Below are 17,549 nucleotides of genomic sequence, written 5' to 3' on the forward strand. Positions count from 1 at the left end.
AGGAGGAAGCGTTTATGTGGCACCTGCTGGGAGCCCTTTCCAAACGCCACTAAGGGTTCCCCGGGCTGTCGGGGGAAGGGCCCCGTTCCGGTCCGAGGGCAGGAAGGCGCCCCAAGAATAGCTGGGGGGGGGGGGGAGTGGGGGCTTCCGGGTGTGGTGGCTGACTGTGGGTCAGGAGACACTGGGGGAGGAATTGGGGGCGCCATGTGCCCCGCTGCCTTGGGACCCAGCCCTGCTGCCGGACCCCGGGGGAGACGGGGGGGGCGCGACCCAGGTTCCCCGGGGGCCCTGGGGTGTTGGGGCCTGCGGCTTTCCGGCCCCCTCCCCTTCCGGGTGCATCTGTTGGCTGGCTTTTTCCCTTGTTCCCCGGCTGCCTGGTCCGCCCAGCTGCGAGGGGCCCCGGGGCCCAAAGGGAGAGGCAGAAGGGGGAGGAGGACAACTCGGGGGCTCTGGATGGGGAGGGTCATGGGAGCATTTCAGTGCAAGCCGGGCGGGGGGGGGGGGGGACCAGGATGTGACAGCTGGGACCGTTAACTTAGGGGGAAGGGTCCTTGGAGGGGAAATTGAGGCTCAGAAGTGAAGGTCAGAGAGCTGGGAAGGATTAGGGCTGTGTTGGGTCCCCAGGGCACCTCGTGGGCACTCAGACCTTGGAGAATGACTCGAGGGTGACCCTTGACTTTACTTCCCCAACCCTCAAAGACAGGGAGGGGCTCGGGAAATAGTGGTGTCTGGAACCAGGCACTCCGCATGAAGCCCGGGAGAGGGCATCCGGGGCCCACAGCTGGCTGGCGCCCTCCTCCGGGACCTTCTGACCACACCCTCCATAATTGGAGGGCAGAGACCTTGACTCCTGGGCCTCAAGGTGTGATTATCCCCATTTGGCAGATAAGGAGACTGAGGCTCAGGAAGATGAATGGCCTCTGCTGACCCAGGGCACCGGCTTCCCATGTTTCTCCTGCTCCATTACTCCTCCCTTGGTCTCTCCATGAAGCTTATTCCTTTCCCCTTCAATCATTTTTATTTACAAGATCATCCACAAACATTTATTAGGTGCCTGCTGCACGCCAGGCACCATGCAGGGCACTGAAAGTGGTTTCTACTCTCAGGGAGCTTCTCTTCTGTAGAACTGGGGGAGATGGACACACAGAGTCAGGGGTCTGGGGTTCAGACTTGCCCGACCACCAAATGAATGAGTCATTTAGCCGCGTGCTGCCGTGGGGGCCGCGCTTGGGACCCAGAGGGATAGTTGTCGGGGGCCACCCCCGCACCGAGCCCCATCAGAGGCCCACTCAGGGTCCCAGTCTCTTCTTTTCCAGAATGATAGGGCTGGGCCCCCCGGGTGGGCTGAGGTCCCCGCTGACTCCTTGGGGGGCACGGCCCTGGGGTTGGGGTGGGGTTGGGATGGGCCGGGCCGCTGCAAGCCCCTCTTGGTGCCCACAGATGAGCGGGAGGCGGTGCAGAAGAAAACGTTCACCAAGTGGGTCAACTCCCACCTGGCCAGGGTGCCGTGCCGCGTGGGCGACCTGTACAACGATCTGCGCGACGGGCGCAACCTCCTGAGGCTGCTCGAGGTGCTCTCGGGAGAGATGCTGGTGAGTGCCCCGGGAGTGCCCCTCCCCCCATTGGGTCTCTGGGGAGGGGGAGCGCCTCGTCCCCCCACCTACACCCTCCCTGTCCTACAGCCGAAGCCCACCAAAGGGCGCATGCGCATCCACTGCCTGGAGAACGTGGACAAAGCCCTGCAGTTCCTCAAGGAGCAGAAGGTGCATCTGGAGAACATGGGCTCCCACGACATTGTGGACGGCAACCACCGCCTGACGCTGGGCCTGGTCTGGACCATCATCCTCCGCTTCCAGGTACCCTCCGGCTCCCCCCCCACACCGGTGCCCCCCGTCCCTCCCTAGCAGGGAGGGGCCCCCTGCATCTGAGCCAGTCTCCACCGTGAGCGCCCGCATCGAGGCCCGGCTCGGCCCCTCCCGCCCCCTTCCTCTCTCTGAGAGCCCCCTCCGCCCCCCAGATTCAGGACATCAGTGTGGAGACCGAGGACAACAAGGAGAAGAAGTCGGCCAAGGACGCGCTTCTGCTCTGGTGCCAGATGAAGACGGCGGGGTGAGGAGAGGCAGCTCCGGGGCTGGGGTGGGAGGGGGGCAGCAGGAGCCCCCACTGACGGCTGCTCTTTGGCCCCCGCTCACAGGTATCCCAATGTCAACGTGCACAACTTCACCACCAGCTGGAGAGATGGCCTGGCCTTCAACGCCATCGTGCACAAACACCGGTGGGTGGGGAGCCCGAGCAGGCTGGGGGGGTGGGGGCTGAAGGAGGGCCCTGGCTGGACAGCAGAGGGATAGGGGCGGGGCAGGGAGCACAACAGGACGAGGCAGGGTGGGAAGCACGGTGGGACAGGGGCAGGGCAGGGAGCATGGTGGGATGGGGGCGGGGTGGGGAGCACGGCACCTCAGGGAGGGCCCGCCCCACTTTTCACACTCTCGCCGGTCCCTCTCCCCACTCTGTCCAGGCCAGACCTGTTGGAGTTTGACTCGCTGAGAAAGTGCAACGCTCACTACAACCTCCAGAACGTCTTCAACCTGGCCGAGAAGGAGCTGGGGCTCACCAAGCTGCTGGACCCCGAAGGTGGGCAGGAGGGGGACGGCCCCTGCTATGGCCCGTCCCCCAGGCCTGAGGGCTCGTGCCCCCACAGGCCCCAACAAGGGAGAGTTCTATGGGGCGGGAGCGTAACCAAGGCCGGCTTCCCCAGCCTCCTCCCAGGCTTTCTGTATCCCGACGCTGCCAGAGCCGGGGCCCCTAATGCAGCCGGGGCCCCTAATGCAGCCGGGCCAGCGAAGCCGTCTCCCCATGGGGGCCACGATCGCTGGTCTGCCTGGCCCCGCCCAGCCCCGCTGGGCCACATCCCTCTGGGTCCCGCTGGGGTTCCAGAAGGCTGCAGCGCCCCGGGGCCCCCCGGCCATGGCCGAGGCCGGCTGACGTCCTGGTGACGCCAGGCTCCTTCCCTGAGGCTGTCGGGTCCGTTGCTTCTCCTCTGAACCGCTCAGGCTCTGGGGCTGGGACAACAATCTCTGCCCCGTGACCTTTCTACCTGAACGGCTTAATTGCCAATTTGACCCACGAAGGCCACCTGGAAGGTCGGGCTTTCTCAGGAGGTGGGGGCAGGAGGGCCCCGAGGCCCCACTCACGGACACGGGCCCTCCTCTTCCCCAGATGTGAACGTGGACCAACCTGATGAAAAATCCATCATCACCTACGTGGCCACTTACTACCACTACTTCTCCAAGATGAAGGCCCTCGCCGTGGAAGGCAAGCGGATTGGCAAGGTAGGCCCCGGGCCAGGAGGGGCCCCTGTCCTGGGAGGGGACCCTGAGCCAGGAGGGGACCTGGGCCTGGAAGGGGTTGAGGCCTGGAGGGGGCTTGGGCCAGAAGGAGGCCCTGGGCAAGGAGGGGGCCCAACATTGAGGGTGGCCCCGGGCTGGGGGGGCTACGGGGACGGCTTCTGGGAAGCGTGGCACTTCCTGCCGGGGTCGCAGACGGTGAAGGCGCCTCCCGGCCCAGGTGCTGGACTATGCCCTGGAAGCCGAGCGCCTGGTGGAGAAGTACGAGTCCCTGGCCTCGGAGCTGCTGCAGTGGATCGAGCAGACCATCGTGACCCTCAACGACCGGCAGCTCGCCAACTCCCTGAGCGGTGTGCAGAACCAGCTGCAGTCCTTCAACTCTTACCGCACCGTGGAGAAGCCGCCCAAGTAAGCCGGGCCCCGGCCACAGGCGGGCCACAGAGGGGAGCCCCCCGCGCCCGGGCCCCGTGGCCTGAGCTCCCTCATCCCTTCTCCCAGATTCACCGAGAAAGGGAACTTGGAAGTTCTGCTCTTCACCATCCAAAGCAAACTTCGTGCCAACAACCAGAAGGTGTACGCCCCGCGGGAGGGCCGGCTGGTCTCGGACATCAACAAGGTTGGTCTGCCCGACCCCCACCCGCTCGGCCTGGAGTCGGCTTCCTCGGGCTCCTGGCAAGCAGCCTAGGTCTCCCCTGAATGGGCCAGTCCTGGGACCCTGCGCATCCCTCCCTCCCCTCCGCGTCCCTCCCCCCCACCCCTCCATGTTCCCCCCTCCCCTCTGCATCCCTCCCTCCCTCCCTCCCCTCCCTCTGTGTCCCTCCCTCCCTCCCTCCCGTCCGTTGCCGCTGACCAGGCCCGGCCCTCGCAGGCTTGGGAGCGGCTGGAGAAGGCGGAGCACGAGCGGGAGCTGGCGCTGCGCACCGAGCTGATCCGCCAGGAGAAGCTGGAGCAGCTGGCCGCGCGCTTTGACCGCAAGGCCGCCATGCGGGAGACCTGGCTGAGCGAGAATCAGCGCCTGGTGGCCCAGGTCAGTGGGTCAGGAAAGGGGCCAGGGCGGGCGGGAGAAGGGCCCCCGGGATCCCTCAGGCACTGGCCGTCTAAGGCAGTCGGCTGCCGGCGGGGGTGGGGGGATGCAGGGGTCTCAGGGCTCCTCTCCCACCCCACAGGACAACTTTGGCCTGGAGTTGGCGGCCGTGGAGGCCGCGGTGCGGAAGCACGAGGCCATCGAGACCGACATCGTGGCCTACAGCGGGCGCGTGCAGGCCGTGGACGCTGTGGCTGCCGAGCTGGCCGCTGAGCGCTACCATGACATCAAAAGGGTGGCGGCCCGCCAGCATAACGTGGCCCGGCTGTGGGACTTCCTGCGGCAGATGGTGGCGGCTCGGCGTGAGCGGCTGCTCCTCAACCTCGAATTGCAGAAGGTCTTCCAAGACCTCTTCTACCTCATGGACTGGATGGAGGAGATGAGGGTACGTGGGGGTGCAGGGCCCAGGGCGGGGACGGAGGGCCAGGGGGGACCCAGACCCCACGGGCCAGAACGGCTGGCTCTGGTGGGACCAGGCCCAGCCCGCAGGCCCGGCGGGGGGAGGTGCCAGCCCCCACATGCTGTGTCTCCGTGCCAGGGCCGGCTGCAGTCTCAGGACCTGGGCAAGCACTTGGCCGGGGTGGAAGACCTGCTGCAGCTGCACGAGCTGGTGGAAGCCGACATTGCCGTGCAGGCCGAGCGGGTCCGGGCCATCAGTGCCTCGGCGCTCCGCTTCAGCGACCCCACGGCAGGTGAGAGGCCGGGGGTGCCGCAGAGGGAAGCCAGGGGCCACAGAGAGTGCGGGGACACTAAGGGCCCCTCCCCTCTGCCCTCCTCCGCAGGCTACAAGCCCTGCGAGCCCCAGCTGGTGTCCCAGCGTGTGGAGGCCCTGCAGCAGAGCTACGAGGGCCTGTGTGAGCTGGCCGCCACGCGCCGCGCACAGCTGGAGGAGTCGCGCCGCCTCTGGCGCTTCCTCTGGGAGGCGGGAGAGGCGGAGGCCTGGATCCGGGAGCAGCGGCATCTCCTGGCCTCAGCCGAGCCCGGCCGGGACCTCACGGGCGTCCTGCGCCTACTCAGCAAGCACGCGGCCCTGCGGGACGAGATGAGTGGCCGCCTGGGGCCCTTGCGGCTCACGCTGGAGCAGGGGCGGCAGCTGGTGGCCGAGGGCCACCCAGGAGCCAAGCAGGCGGCGGCACGTGGGGCTGAGCTGCAGGCCCAGTGGGAGCGCCTCGAGGCCCTGGCGGATGAGCGGGCCCGGGACCTGGCTCAGGCCTCCAGCCTGCACCAGTTCCTGGCTGAGGCTCATGACATGGAGACGTGGCTGGTGGACGCCCTGCGCCTGGTGTCCAGCCCGGAGCTGGGCCACGATGAGTTCTCCACCCAGGCCCTGGCCAAGCAGCACCGCGCCCTGGAGGAGGAGATGCGCAGCCACAGGTCCGCCCTGGACGCGCTGAGGGAGCAGGCCGCGGCCCTGCCGGCCGCTGTGGCCCAGGCCCCCGAGGTGCAGGGCTGGCTGCCCGCGCTGGAGCGCCGCTACCAAGAGCTGCAGGCGCGAGCCGGTGAGCGGGCCCGGGCCCTGGAAGCCGCCCTCGCCCACTACACCATGCTCAGCGAGGCCAGCGCCTGTGGGCTCTGGGTGGATGAGAAGGAGCAGTGGCTCAACGGGCTGGCCTTGCCCAAGCGCCTGGAGGACTTGGAGGTGGTCCAGCAGAGGTAAGCCCCCCACCTGGGACCCGACTTGCCCCTCACGCCCCCCACACACCCTCCCTGGCCCCTCCCCGCAAACTTTGAGAACCACATGAGTGACGGTTAGCACCTGACCCAGGGTGGACAGCAATGGATGGGAACCTGCCCCTGCCTCTCCTTTCCAAGCGGCCCTGACCCCCCAGTTCCTGGGGCAGGGGGAGAGCTGGGCCCGGGTACTGCCAGTCCCAGGAGCTGGGCCTCCGCTCTTGCCTTGGGCAGGTTTGAGACTCTGGAGCCTGAAATGAACGCCCTGGCTGCCCGGGTGGCCGCGGTCAACACCATCGCCCAGCAGCTGCTGGAGGCCGAGCCGCCCGGCAGGGACAGCATCCTCGCCACCCAGAAGCAGCTCAACCAGAGGTGAGGGCCTGGGGACGGGGGCGGGGCAGGAGTGGGGAGGGGGTGCTGGGGGCCACGCTCACAGACAGCCGCCCCCCCCCCCCAAGGTGGCAGCAATTCCGGACTCTCGCCGATGGCAAGAAGGCGGCCCTGACCTCCGCCCTGAGCATCCAGAACTACCACCTCGAGTGCACGGAGACCCAGGCCTGGATGAGGGAGAAGATCAAAGTGATCGAGTCCACGCAGGGCCTGGGCAACGACCTGGCCGGAGTCCTGGCCCTTCAGCGCAAGCTGGCTGGCACCGAGCGGGACCTGGAGGCCATCGGGACCCGAGTGGGGACGCTGGCGCAGGAGGCACATGCCCTGGCCGCCAGCCACCCTGCACAGGCCCCTGCCATCGAGGCCCGGTTGCATGAGGTCCAGGAGGGCTGGGAGGGCCTGCGCGCCACCATGCGGCGCCGGGAGGAGTCACTGGGCGAGGCGCGGCGGCTGCAGGACTTCCTCCGGAGCTTGGATGACTTCCAGGCGTGGCTGGGCCGGACCCAAACCGCTGTGGCCTCTGAAGAGGGGCCGGCCACGCTCCCCGAGGCGGAAGCCCTACTGGCCCAGCACGCGGCCCTGCGCGACGAGGTGGGGCGGGCCAAGGGCGAGTACGGCCGCCTCCGCGCCGTGGGGGAGGAGGTGACGCGCGACCAGGCCGACCCCCAGTGTCTCTTCCTGCGGCAGCGACTCGAGGCCTTGGGCACCGGCTGGGAAGAACTGGGCCGCATGTGGGAGAGCCGCCAGGCCCGGCTGGCCCAAGCCCACGGCCTGCAAGGCTTCCTGCGGGACGCTCGGCAGGCCGAGGGGGTGCTCAGCAGCCAGGTGAGACGGTGCGGGGAGCGAGGAGGGGGCGGCAGAAGTGGGGCCGAGGGTCCAGGCCGGCCAGGAGAGAGGAGGCGGGGGAAGAAGGGAGCCACAGCTTGCTGCGTTCCAGCTCCCTCGCCAGTCAGGGAGGGGGAGGGCAGGCCGGATGCGGAGGCCCCTCTCGCACCTGTGCCCACGCTGCCTCCTCATCCCCAGACTGGCTCCTTTCCCAGAAGCCCCTACCCAGGTTTCCCAGGCCCGAGCAGCTGCTGACTTCTCTCCTTCCCCCAGGAGTACGAGCTGTCTCACACTGAGATGCCAGGGACCCTGCAGGCGGCCGACGCTGCCATCAAAAAGCTGGAAGATTTCATGAGCACCATGGACGCCAATGGGGAGCGGATCCGGGGGCTCCTGGAAGCGGGGCGCCAGCTGGTGGCAGGGGGCAACATCCACGCAGAGAAGATCAAGGAGAAGGCAGATTCGATCGAGAAGAGGTGGGTGGTCCTGGGGGGAGAGGGGCTGGTGGAGGGGATGGGGCAGGCCCGGTCACCCGGGACGGGCAAGGGATCCAGGGGTCAGGGGCAGGCCGGGAGGTGATGGACAATCGGCATCCTCACAGGCACAGCAAGAATCAGGAGGCCGCCCAGCAGCTTCTGCGCCGTCTCCGGGACAACCGCGAGCGTCAGCACTTCCTACAGGAGTGCCACGAGGTGCGTTGCCAGCCCCCTCCCTCCGGGTGCGCAGTCACTCTGTCCACCGCTCTGACCACTCCCCAGGGCCGGGCCTCCAGGCTCTGGCCGTGTCTCGGTGATCTCCCTGGCGCCCCCTGCTCCGGCAGGGCCCAAGAGCCTCCTGGCTGTCTGCAGAGCCGCTCCTTTTCCCACGTCTCCCCCTCCCGCCTCCAGGGCCCGTGCCCAGAACCGCCTCCCTCCCGAAAGCCCCGGGGCCTGTCAGGGCTCAGTGCTGGGCCCTCCCCTTCTCCCCAAACGTTAGGCTGGGCCTTTTGGGTGCAGATTTGTCCATCCTCAGATTCCCCCCCCCCCCCACGAGAGGCCCCTCGCCTCCTTGTCCGTGTATGTGGGGGAACCGGGCCCAGGGCTGTGGCTGTCCTTGTCCCCCCTCTGCCGGCCTCCCCGGTCCCCCCGGCTCTTCCTCTATGACCCTTTTCCTGCCGGGTCCAGTTGACGCTGTGGATCGACGAGAAGATGCTGACGGCCCAGGACGTGTCCTACGACGAGGCTCGCAACCTGCACACCAAGTGGCAGAAGCACCAGGCCTTCATGGCCGAGCTGGCCGCCAACAAGGACTGGCTGGACAAGATCGACCGGGTGAGGGGCCCTCAGGCTGTGGGGGGGAGAGAAGGGGGGGCGTGCACTCATCTGTTACCCTCTGGGGAGCAGGCCTGGGGGGGGGGCCTGTTGTCCCGCTTTACAGGGGAGGAAACTAAGGCTGGCGGCGGTCCTGGAGTCAGTAAGGGTTGGACCATCCGGGGTCAGACCTGGGCTCCGCCCACTTCCCCCCTGAGCCCGGTGCAGGTGCTCCCTGAATGCTTAGTCCCTCCTTGTGGCCAGTGAGGGTGTGGCAGGGCAAGCGTGGCCCATCTCGGGTGTCCGGCCTGGGGGCCCTGGGGGGGGCGGAGGGCGTAGCCCACGGGGGAAGATGGGAGAGCTCAGCCTGAAATAACCGGGGCCAAGAGGAGGTTTGGCGGCTGTGTCAGGCAGTGGTGGGGGGCAGGAGGGGGGTGGGCAGATGGGGGGAGTCGGTGGCTGTGTCCCCCAGGAGAGCTGGAGGGGATGTTTGTGGGCCACGGCACACGGGGGGCAGTGGGGGGGATTCTACAAAGCAGTGAGCTGGGGCGGGCCCAAGTGGCAGAGGGGATGGCCCTGCCCCCTTGTCCTGTGCCCCTGTGGGTTTAGAACATAGCGGAGACCGTGGGAGCTGCGTGAGGGGCCTTCTCCCGGGGGCCTCTGGCCACCCCCCGGGCCCGTGTCCCAGCGGCCCTGATCCGGGCGGGCATTGAGGGCCAAATCTGCCGCCCCAGGAAGGGAAGGTGCTGACGTCGGAGAAGCCCGAGCTGAAGCCCCTGGTGGGGGAGAAGCTGCAGGCCCTGCACACGCGCTGGCAGGAGCTGGAGGAGACCACGCAGGCCAAGGCCCGCAGCCTGTTTGATGCCAACCGCGCGGAGCTGTTTGCCCAGAGCTGCTCGGCCCTGGAGAGCTGGCTGGGCACGCTGCAGGCCCAGCTGCACTCGGACGACTACGGAAAGGACCTCACCAGTGTCAACATCCTCCTCAAGAAGCAGCAGGTGCCCCCGGGGCCCGGGAGGGGGGGCAGGGAGCCAGGGGGGCCTAGCAGTGGGGGAGCAGAGGGGTATGGGGGGGCCAGCAGTGGGGGGGGAGCGGGGCATGGGGGGTGGAGCAGGGCATAGAGGGTGATGGGGGGGAGGGGCATGGGGGGGCCGGCAGGATGGGGGCAGAGAGCGTGGGAGGGACCAGCAGTGGGGGAGCGGGGCATGGGGGGTCCTAGCAGTGGGGAAGAGGCCCAGGCTCACATTTGCACCCTGGTGGCCGCAGATGCTGGAACGGGAGATGGCCGTGCGGGAGAAGGAGGTGGAGGCCATCCAGGCTCAGGCCAAGGCGCTGGCCCAGGAGGAGCACGGGGCGGGAGAGGTGGAGCGCACCTCCAGAGCCGTGGAGGAGAAATTCCGGGCCCTGTACAAGCCCCTCAAGGAGCGCTGCAACCGCCTGCTGGCCTCTCGCGAGCAGCACCAGTTCCACCGGGACGTGGAAGATGAGATCGTGAGTCCTTGGGGGGTCCCGGCTGGGCCTTGGGGAGCCGCCTCCCCCGGGGGCCCTTGGCCGGCTTCACGGCCCCCACCCCCGGAACGTCAGGGGCCCCGCCGCCCTCGCCGGCCCCCCTGACGCCGCTGCCCCTTCCTTCCCCAGCTGTGGGTGACCGAGCGGCTGCCAATGGCCAGCTCCACGGAGCACGGCAAGGACCTGCCCAGTGTCCAGCTCCTCATGAAGAAAAACCAGGTCCGTGCTTCCCCGGGGCTCCAGGGCTGGGCTGGGTGGGCCCCGGGGCTGCCAGGGCCCCACGGTGCCTCCTTCTCCCCGCACAGACTCTGCAGAAGGAGGTTCAGGGCCACGAGCCCCGCATCGCGGACCTGAGGGAGCGGCAGCAGGCGTTGGGGGCGGCCGCGGGCCCGGAGCTGGCGGCCAGGGTGGCCGAGCTCCAGGAGCTGTGGAGGCGCCTGGGCCAGGAGCTGGAGCAGCGCGGGGCCCGCCTCCGGGACGCACTGAGGGCCCAGCAGTTCTACCGCGACGCCGCCGAGGCCGAGGCCTGGATGGGGGAGCAGGAGCTGCACATGATGGGTCAAGAGAAGGCCAAGGTGGGTGTGGGCCCCCCTCCCTTACCTCCCCCATCCCCTCCCTCGGTGCCCCTCCCTCACGCCCCTCCATTCCCTCCCCCAGGATGAGTTGAGTGCTCAGGCAGAGGTCAAGAAGCACCAGGTCCTGGAGCAGGCGCTGGCTGACTACGCACACACCGTGCACCAGCTGGCGGCCAGCAGCCAGGATATGATCGCGGCCCAGCACCCCGAGAGGTGAGGGGTCTGGGGGCCTGATGGGCCTGGTGACCTGTAGATGGAGACCCCGAGGGGGAGTGAGCCATGTGACCCCGGGCCCGCCCTGCAGCCCCCTGGGAGCATCTGAGCTGGGCTTTCCCGAGGGTCTGCCTGGGGCAGGGAAGGAGCCGTGACCATGAAAGTGCCCCTGTGCTATGACTGGCACTGGAGGGGGGAGAGTCTGAGGGCCCCCGAGAGCTTTTGGCCCCGGGTCGTCCTTCACCCCTGGCTGCCTTCCCCCCTGCAGTGACCGGCTGACCATCCGCCAAGCCCAGGTGGAGAAGCTGTACGCCAGCCTGAAGGAGCTGGCTGTGGAACGGCGGGCACGGCTGCTGGAGCACCAGCGCCTGTGCCAGCTGCGGCGGGACCTGGACGACCTGGAGCAGTGGATCCAGGAGCGGGAGGTGGTGGCCGCCTCGCACGAGCTGGGCCAGGACTACGAGCATGTCAGCGTGAGTGCGGGGAGAGGAGGGTGGGGGGGGGGGGGGGGGGGGGGGGGGGGGGGGGGGGGGGGGGGGGGGGGGGGGGGGGGGGGGGGGGGGGGGGGGCAGCCCGGGGGATCAGCGGGGCTGGGGGGCGCTCCCACACTCCCTGGAGGATATGACCGTGACCTCTCAGCTCCTTCTCGGCCATTGTGGGGCAGCCCCCCCGAGAGGCCCCGGGCAGGGGCAGAGACTGGGGGCTCTCCCCGGGCCGCCCGTCAAGGCTGCACTTCTGCTCCCAGATGCTGCGGGACAAGTTCCGGGAGTTCTCCCGAGACACCAGCACCATTGGCCAGGAGCGGGTAGATGGCGCCAACGCCCTGGCCGACGGGCTGATCGCGGGGGGCCACGCTGCCCGAGCCACGGTGGCCGAGTGGAAGGACGGGCTCAACGAGGCCTGGGCCGACCTCCTGGAGTTACTGGACACGCGGGGTCAGGTCCTGGCCGCCGCCCACGAGTTGCAGCGCTTCCTGCACATGGCGCGCCAGGCCTTGGCGCGCGTCCAGCACAAGCAGCAGCAGCTGCCCGACGGGGCCGGCCGGGACCTGAACTCGGCGGAGGCCTTGCAGCGACGGCACTGTGCCTATGAGCACGACATCCAGGCACTGAGTGCCCAGGTACGCCCCTGGCCCCCTCCCCACCATGTCCGCCCTCGCCCCCCACGGAGGCTGGGGGAGCCTGAGCTTGTCGGGGTGGGGGGCGGGGCCGGGGGTGCTGGGGGGGGAGCACTGGGGGAATGGCCCCCCTTGAGCCTCCGTCTGGGGTCCCGCAGGTACAGCAGGTGCAGGACGATGGGGCCCCCGGCCCCTTCCCCCCCCCCGGGGCCCACCCCCCGGGGGGGGGGGGAAGGGGGCCCCGGCCGGGGAAGGGCCCCCCCCGGGGGGGACCAAGCCCCCCCGGGAAAACCCAACCCGGGGGGGGGGGGGGGCCGGGCCCCCGGGGGGGGCCCCCGGGGCCCCCGGGGGGAGGGGGGGGGGGGGGGGGGGGTTTCCCCGGGGGTTTGGGGGCCGGGGGGTTTCCCCCCCGGGGCCCGGCCCCCCCCGGGCCCCGGGGGGCCCCCCCCGGGGCCCGGGGGGGAAAGGGGGCCCCCTTGGCCGCCTGGCCGGCCCCCCCCAAGGGGGGGCCCCCCGGGCCCCCGGCCCCCAACCAAACCCCGGGCCCCGGGGGCCCCCCTGGCCCGGGGGGGGGGGGGCCCGGGGGCCCGGGGAAGGGGGGGGGGGGCCCCCCCCCGGCCGGGGCCCCGGGGCCGGGGGGGGCCCCCCCGCCCCCGGGAAACCCCCGGGGAAAAGGGGCCGGCCCCCCCGGGGGAAAAGGCCCGGGGCCCCAAACCCCCGGGCCGGGCCCCGGGCCCGGGGGCCCGGGGGAACCCCTTCCTTGGGCCAAAACCCCAAGGGGGGGGCCCCCCCCCCCCCCGGCCCCCCCCCCGGGGGGGGGGGGGGGGTTTGGGGGGGGCCGGGGGCTAAAAAAGGGCCCTTTCCCCCCCGGGGCCCCAACCCACCGGGGGGAAAAGGGGGGCCTCCGAAATTTGGGGGGGGGGGGGGGCCCCCCGGGGGGAGGGGGCCGCCCCGGGGGGCCCCCCCCCCCCCCCCGGGCGGGCCGCTTTCCCCCCGGGGGGGGCCTTGGGGGGGGGGGGGAAAACCCGGGGCGGAAGGGGGAAAAAGGGGGCGGGGGGGGGGGGGGCCCGGGGGCCCGGCCCCCCGGGCTTTCCCTTTCCCCGGGGGCCCCGCCCGGGGCCGGGCCCACCCAAAAAAAGGGGGGAGGGGTTTTGGGGGGGGGGGGGGGGGGGGGGGTTTTTTTTGGGGGGCCCCCTTTTGGGGGGCCCGGGGAAAGGGCCAAGGCCCGGGGGTTGGGGCCCCCCCGGGGGGGCCCCGGGGGGGGGGTTGGCCCCCCCTTTTTTTTTTTCCCCCCGGGAAAATTGGGGGGCCCGGGGTTTCCTTTTTGGGGGGGGTTTTTTTTGGGGGGGTTTTTTTGGGTTTTGGTTTTTTTTTGGGGTTTTGGGTGGGTTTTTGGGGGGGTGGTTTTTTTGGTTGGGTTTGGGGTTTGGGGTTTTGGGTTGGGGGGGTTTTTTTTGGGTATGGGTTTTGTTTTTGGTTTTTTGGGGGTTTTTGGGGTTTTGGGTTTTGGGGGGGTTTTTGCTTTGGTTTTTTGGTTTTGGGTTTTGGTTTTTTTTTTGGGTTTTTTGGTTTTGGTAGGGTTTTTGGGGGGGTTTTTGGGTTTGGGTTTTTTGGGGTTTTTTGGGGTTTTTGGGGGGAAAAGGGGGGGAGTGTGGGGGTTTGGGGGAAAAGGGGGGAAAGGGGGGGTTTAAAGGGGTTTTTGGGTTTTTTTTTTTTTTTTTTTGGGGGGGTTTGGGGGGTTTTTGGGTTTTTTTGGGGGGGGGAAGGGGGGGGAAAGGGGGGGGAGGGGGGGTTTTTTGGGGGGTTTTTTTTTTTTGGGGTTTTGGGGGGTTTGGGGTTTTTTTTTTTTTTTTGGGGGGGTTTTTTTGGGGGGGGTTTTTTTTTTTTTTTTTTTTAAAGGGGTTTTTGGGGGATGGGGGGGGGTTTTTTTGGGTTTTTTTTTTGGGGGGGGTTTTTTGGGGTTTGGGGGGGGGGGGGAAAGGGGGGGGGGTTGGGGTTTTGGGGTTTTTGGGTGGGGGGGGGGTTTTTGGTGGGGAGGGGGAAGGGGGGTTTGGGGGGGGGGGGGGTTTTGGTTTTTTGGGGGTTTTTTGGGGGGTTTTTGGTTTTGGGTTTTTTTTGGGGTTTTTTTTTTAAAGGGTTTTTTGTTTGGGTTTTGGGGGGGTTTTAAGGAATGGGGGGAAGGGGGGGTTGGGGGGGGGGGTTTTTTTTGGGGGGGGGGGGGGTTTTTGGGGTTTTGGGGGTTTGGGGAATTTTGGGGGGGTTTTTTGGGTTTTTTTTGGGGTTTTCAAGGGGGGGGGGGGTTTGTTTTAGGTTTCGGGGGGGGGGGTTTGGGGTGTGGGTGGGGGGGTTGTTTGGGAAGGGGTTTTTTGCCGGGGGGGTTTTGGGGGGGTTTTTTTGGTTTTTTTTTTGGGGTTTAGGGGTTTTTTTTTGGGGGGGGGGAATTTTGGGGGGGGGTTTTGGTTTTTGGGGGGGGGGTTTAGGTTTTTTTTTTTGGGTTTTTTTTTTTTTGGGGGGGGTTTTGTTTTTTGGGGTTTGGGGGTTTGTTTTTTAAGGGGGGTATTTTTTTTTGGGGGGGGTTGGTTTAAGGGGTTGGGGAAGGGGGTAAAAGGGGGGGGTTTTTTAGTTTAGGGAGTGTTGGGAGGGGTATTAGGTATTTTAGGTTTTTTGCAGAGAGAAAGTTTTGGGTTTTTTGGGTTTATTTGGGGTTTTGTTTTTGGGGTTTTGGCTGGGTTTGGGTATTTTGGTTTTTGGGGGTTTTGGCAATTTTAGGGTTTTGCATGGGCATGGTTTGGTTTTTGGATTAGGGTTTTGGGCATGGGTTTTGGATTAGGTTTTAGGTTTTTGGGTTTTGCATTGGGTTTTGCATGGGATATTTTGGTTTTTGGTATTTTGTTTTCATGGGGTTTTGGGTTAGGGTTTTGGATTGGGTTTTTGGCTTTTTGGGCATGGTTTTGCTTTTGTTGGGTTTTGGATTGCTTTTGGGATGGGGTTTTTCTTGCTCCTAATTTTTTTTTTTCCATGTTTATAAGATGAGGGTGAGATTGTTTAAGCAAGTGATGGGTAGTTTTATTTACCTTTTGGTTTTGTTTTCCATTGTTCTGAACCCCTGGCTTTTAAAGGTTTTTCCCTTTTTTTCGGTTTTTTCCCTGTGTTTTGTGTTCCTGTTTTAGTGTTTATAAGCCACGGGATTGAAAAATAGTTAAAAAGTTTTTTGTATTCCTATGGTGTGGTTGAGTGCCTTAGTAGGGGGTAGATTGGCAATTCGGGTTTGTTTTAATTAAATTATTGGGCCCTGGTTGAACCTGTGTTGGGAAGGGGACAAAAAGACTTGCCCTTGGGAGTTACCAGTTTCCCAAGGGAGGCCGGGGAGGAGGGAGGGAGGGAGGGTTCGGGCCGTTTTGGGCCCGGAGCCGGTGTTTTACTGGGGTTTCTAAGGAAGGAGTGGGGAGGCAATGTCCAGGTTGGCAGATGTTGGACAGAGAAAGATTATGGAGGGGCCTTAGGGCCCCACGGAGGGATTCCAGGCCTGAAGGGGAAGAGAGGCCGGATTATGGGGGGTTTCAGGGGCCCAATGGAGGGGATTTGGGCTAGAGGGGAGGGAGGGATTGCCGGGATTTGGAGGGGTTTTTAGGGTTTTGGTTTTGCCTTTTGTTCCTAGAGGTTGCCACAGTTCAGTTTGGGGTTTTTTGGTAGTTTTGTTTATAGGGGTTTGGAGTTTGGTTTTTCTCTTTTACTAACAAGAATTTTTGTTGGGGGGTTTTTATTTTATTATGGAGTGGTTTATGTATATTTTAGGCGGGTTTGGTTTTTTGGTTTCTGTTTTTGGGGTTTTTGGTTTTAGCTACCTAAGGGTGAAAATTTTTACCCTTTTGGATGTTAGTTTTGCTGGCGTTGTTTTAAGTTTCCTGGCCTTTGGAGTTGCCCAATTCGTTTAGGGAAGGGGTTTATTGTTTTGGTTCCTACCTAGACCTTTATTATTCTTGGTTGAGTTAGTTTTTTTCCTAGGGTGGTTGGTTTTACTTTTTTGTGTTCCTGGGTTTCTCTGGTGTTTTAAAGAGGGAGTTTTCAGTTTCCTGTTTTGGGCCAGTGGGGGGGTTTCCCCTTTGCCCCCCCTTTCCTGTGGGGGTTTTCCGGGAGGGTTGGGCCCAAGTAGTTTTTTAATGTTTTATTTTCCCACAGGCGGGAGATGAGTTTGGGCGGGGGTGGTGAAGCCATTGCCGGTTTTTCAAATGGGAGTTTGGAGGGAACGGTGACATTTAAAGGCTTCCCGGGGTATATTTGGGATGACAAGTTTCTCGGTGTTCCCGCCAACGCGAGGGGTTCCTGGCCACCATGGAGGGGGAGGGAAGGAAAGGGATTGAGAAAAGCTTTGGTTTTTCAAGAAGAAAAGGGGGGAGGTTGGTTGAGGAGTTTTGCCGAAAGGGTTGGGGAGGGGGGATTGGGGTGGATTTGCCTTGCTGTTTAGAACCCCAGGGAGTTTGGATTGGAGATGTTTGGGGTTTTTTTTTTATTTTAGATTGGAAAGGTTTATGGGGTTTATTTTTCGTTCCGTTTGGTTTTCTTGTGGGAGTTTGGGGGGTTTCGTTATTTCTTGGGTGGGGTTTCGGCCTACTTGCCTTGGTTTCAGGTTTCCTCCCTTGGCCTTCCGGGTTCTTGGGTTGTCTTGTAGGGAACCAGGGGGAACTTGCCGGGAGGGAAGGGCCTTTGGGGACGGGAGCGTGGACTGATGGAGCCGCTGATGCTGACGGGCTCGCCCCACTGCCCTCCCCCTCCTCGCGCTCTCGGGAGCAGGGGCTCCCCCGGAGGGTCCCCGCCACGCCGGGACGTGGAGACGATTAAACCACTCAGCTCTCTGTGCCTCTGGCCTCCTGTGTGCTTTTGTGCTTTCCTCAGGCCTTCAGCCCCTCCCGAGTCCCACTCTCTAGTATGTCCCCCCAGATGTGTCTCTGCCCCCCCAGGCAGTGGCCAGAGCCGCTGGAACCCAGCCCGGTGCCCCGACCTCACCAGTCCCCCAGGCCCCATGTGGCCCTGTGGGCACCTCCCCCACCATGTGCCCTTTGTCCCTGGTACCTTCCCATAAACTCCCATCCCCACCAGACTATAGCTCACTTCATGGCAGTGCCCAGGTCATGATGCCCCTCCCCCCAGGCCTGGGGCCAGAACTACGGGTGACAGTCCCAATGCCCGGGCCCCTGGGGGGAAGGCATCTGGAGCCTGAGATTCCATCTAGGCAGAGCAGCAGAAAGGGCTGGCTGGCCGTCTGAGCCCGGGCCCCAGAGCCCAACGCCCCCCATGGCTGGCTGCCGGGAGCTGCAGGTCGGTGGGCACCAATGCGGATGTGCCCCTCCCTGCTGATCCCATGAGGGAGCCGGGCACCCGGGCGGAAGACGGGCAGGACACTCACGCCTTAGGTTAGCGGCCCGTGGTCAAGCCGAATCTGCTGCGCCGGCCCGGGGCGGGGCTGGGTGGGAGAGTCCCGGGTCAGGTAGGGACGGGCCGTGGCTGCCAAGCCTGACTATCTCACCCATCTCC

General features: G+C 65.5%; 1 protein-coding gene across 1 annotated transcript; it reads left to right on the forward strand.

Moving 5' to 3' along the window:
• The first annotated feature begins 204 nt into the window (after positions 1-204).
• SPTBN2 (spectrin beta, non-erythrocytic 2) lies at positions 205-17,433 on the forward strand. Its single transcript, XM_031943623.1, has 29 exons — positions 205-333; positions 1,203-1,592; positions 1,683-1,856; positions 2,018-2,109; positions 2,195-2,275; positions 2,516-2,631; positions 3,217-3,329; positions 3,565-3,752; positions 3,843-3,960; positions 4,213-4,371; positions 4,511-4,813; positions 4,967-5,120; positions 5,211-6,081; positions 6,334-6,471; positions 6,558-7,314; positions 7,588-7,790; positions 7,916-8,006; positions 8,478-8,624; positions 9,338-9,601; positions 9,870-10,094; positions 10,242-10,331; positions 10,418-10,687; positions 10,770-10,900; positions 11,169-11,373; positions 11,646-12,020; positions 12,176-12,206; positions 16,687-16,823; positions 16,976-17,083; positions 17,248-17,433. The coding sequence occupies exons 1-29, from the start codon at positions 205-207 to the stop codon at positions 17,431-17,433; spliced, it is 6,246 nt and encodes a 2,081-aa protein (XP_031799483.1).
• The last annotated feature ends 116 nt before the right edge of the window (positions 17,434-17,549 follow it).

Source organism: Sarcophilus harrisii, chromosome 6 (genome assembly GCF_902635505.1).
Source record: "Sarcophilus harrisii chromosome 6, mSarHar1.11, whole genome shotgun sequence".
In the NCBI taxonomy this organism is placed as follows: Eukaryota; Metazoa; Chordata; class Mammalia; order Dasyuromorphia; family Dasyuridae; genus Sarcophilus; species Sarcophilus harrisii.

Bases quoted from the DNA above. Each gene is read 5' to 3' on its own strand.
- SPTBN2 (XM_031943623.1), top strand. From the start codon at position 205: ATGTGCCCCGCTGCCTTGGGACCCAGCCCTGCTGCCGGACCCCGGGGG. The intron at 4,372-4,510 runs GTCAGTGGGTCA...CCCACCCCACAG, and splicing joins ATCAGCGCCTGGTGGCCCAG to GACAACTTTGGCCTGGAGTT. The intron at 8,007-8,477 runs GTGCGTTGCCAG...TGCCGGGTCCAG, and splicing joins TCCTACAGGAGTGCCACGAG to TTGACGCTGTGGATCGACGA.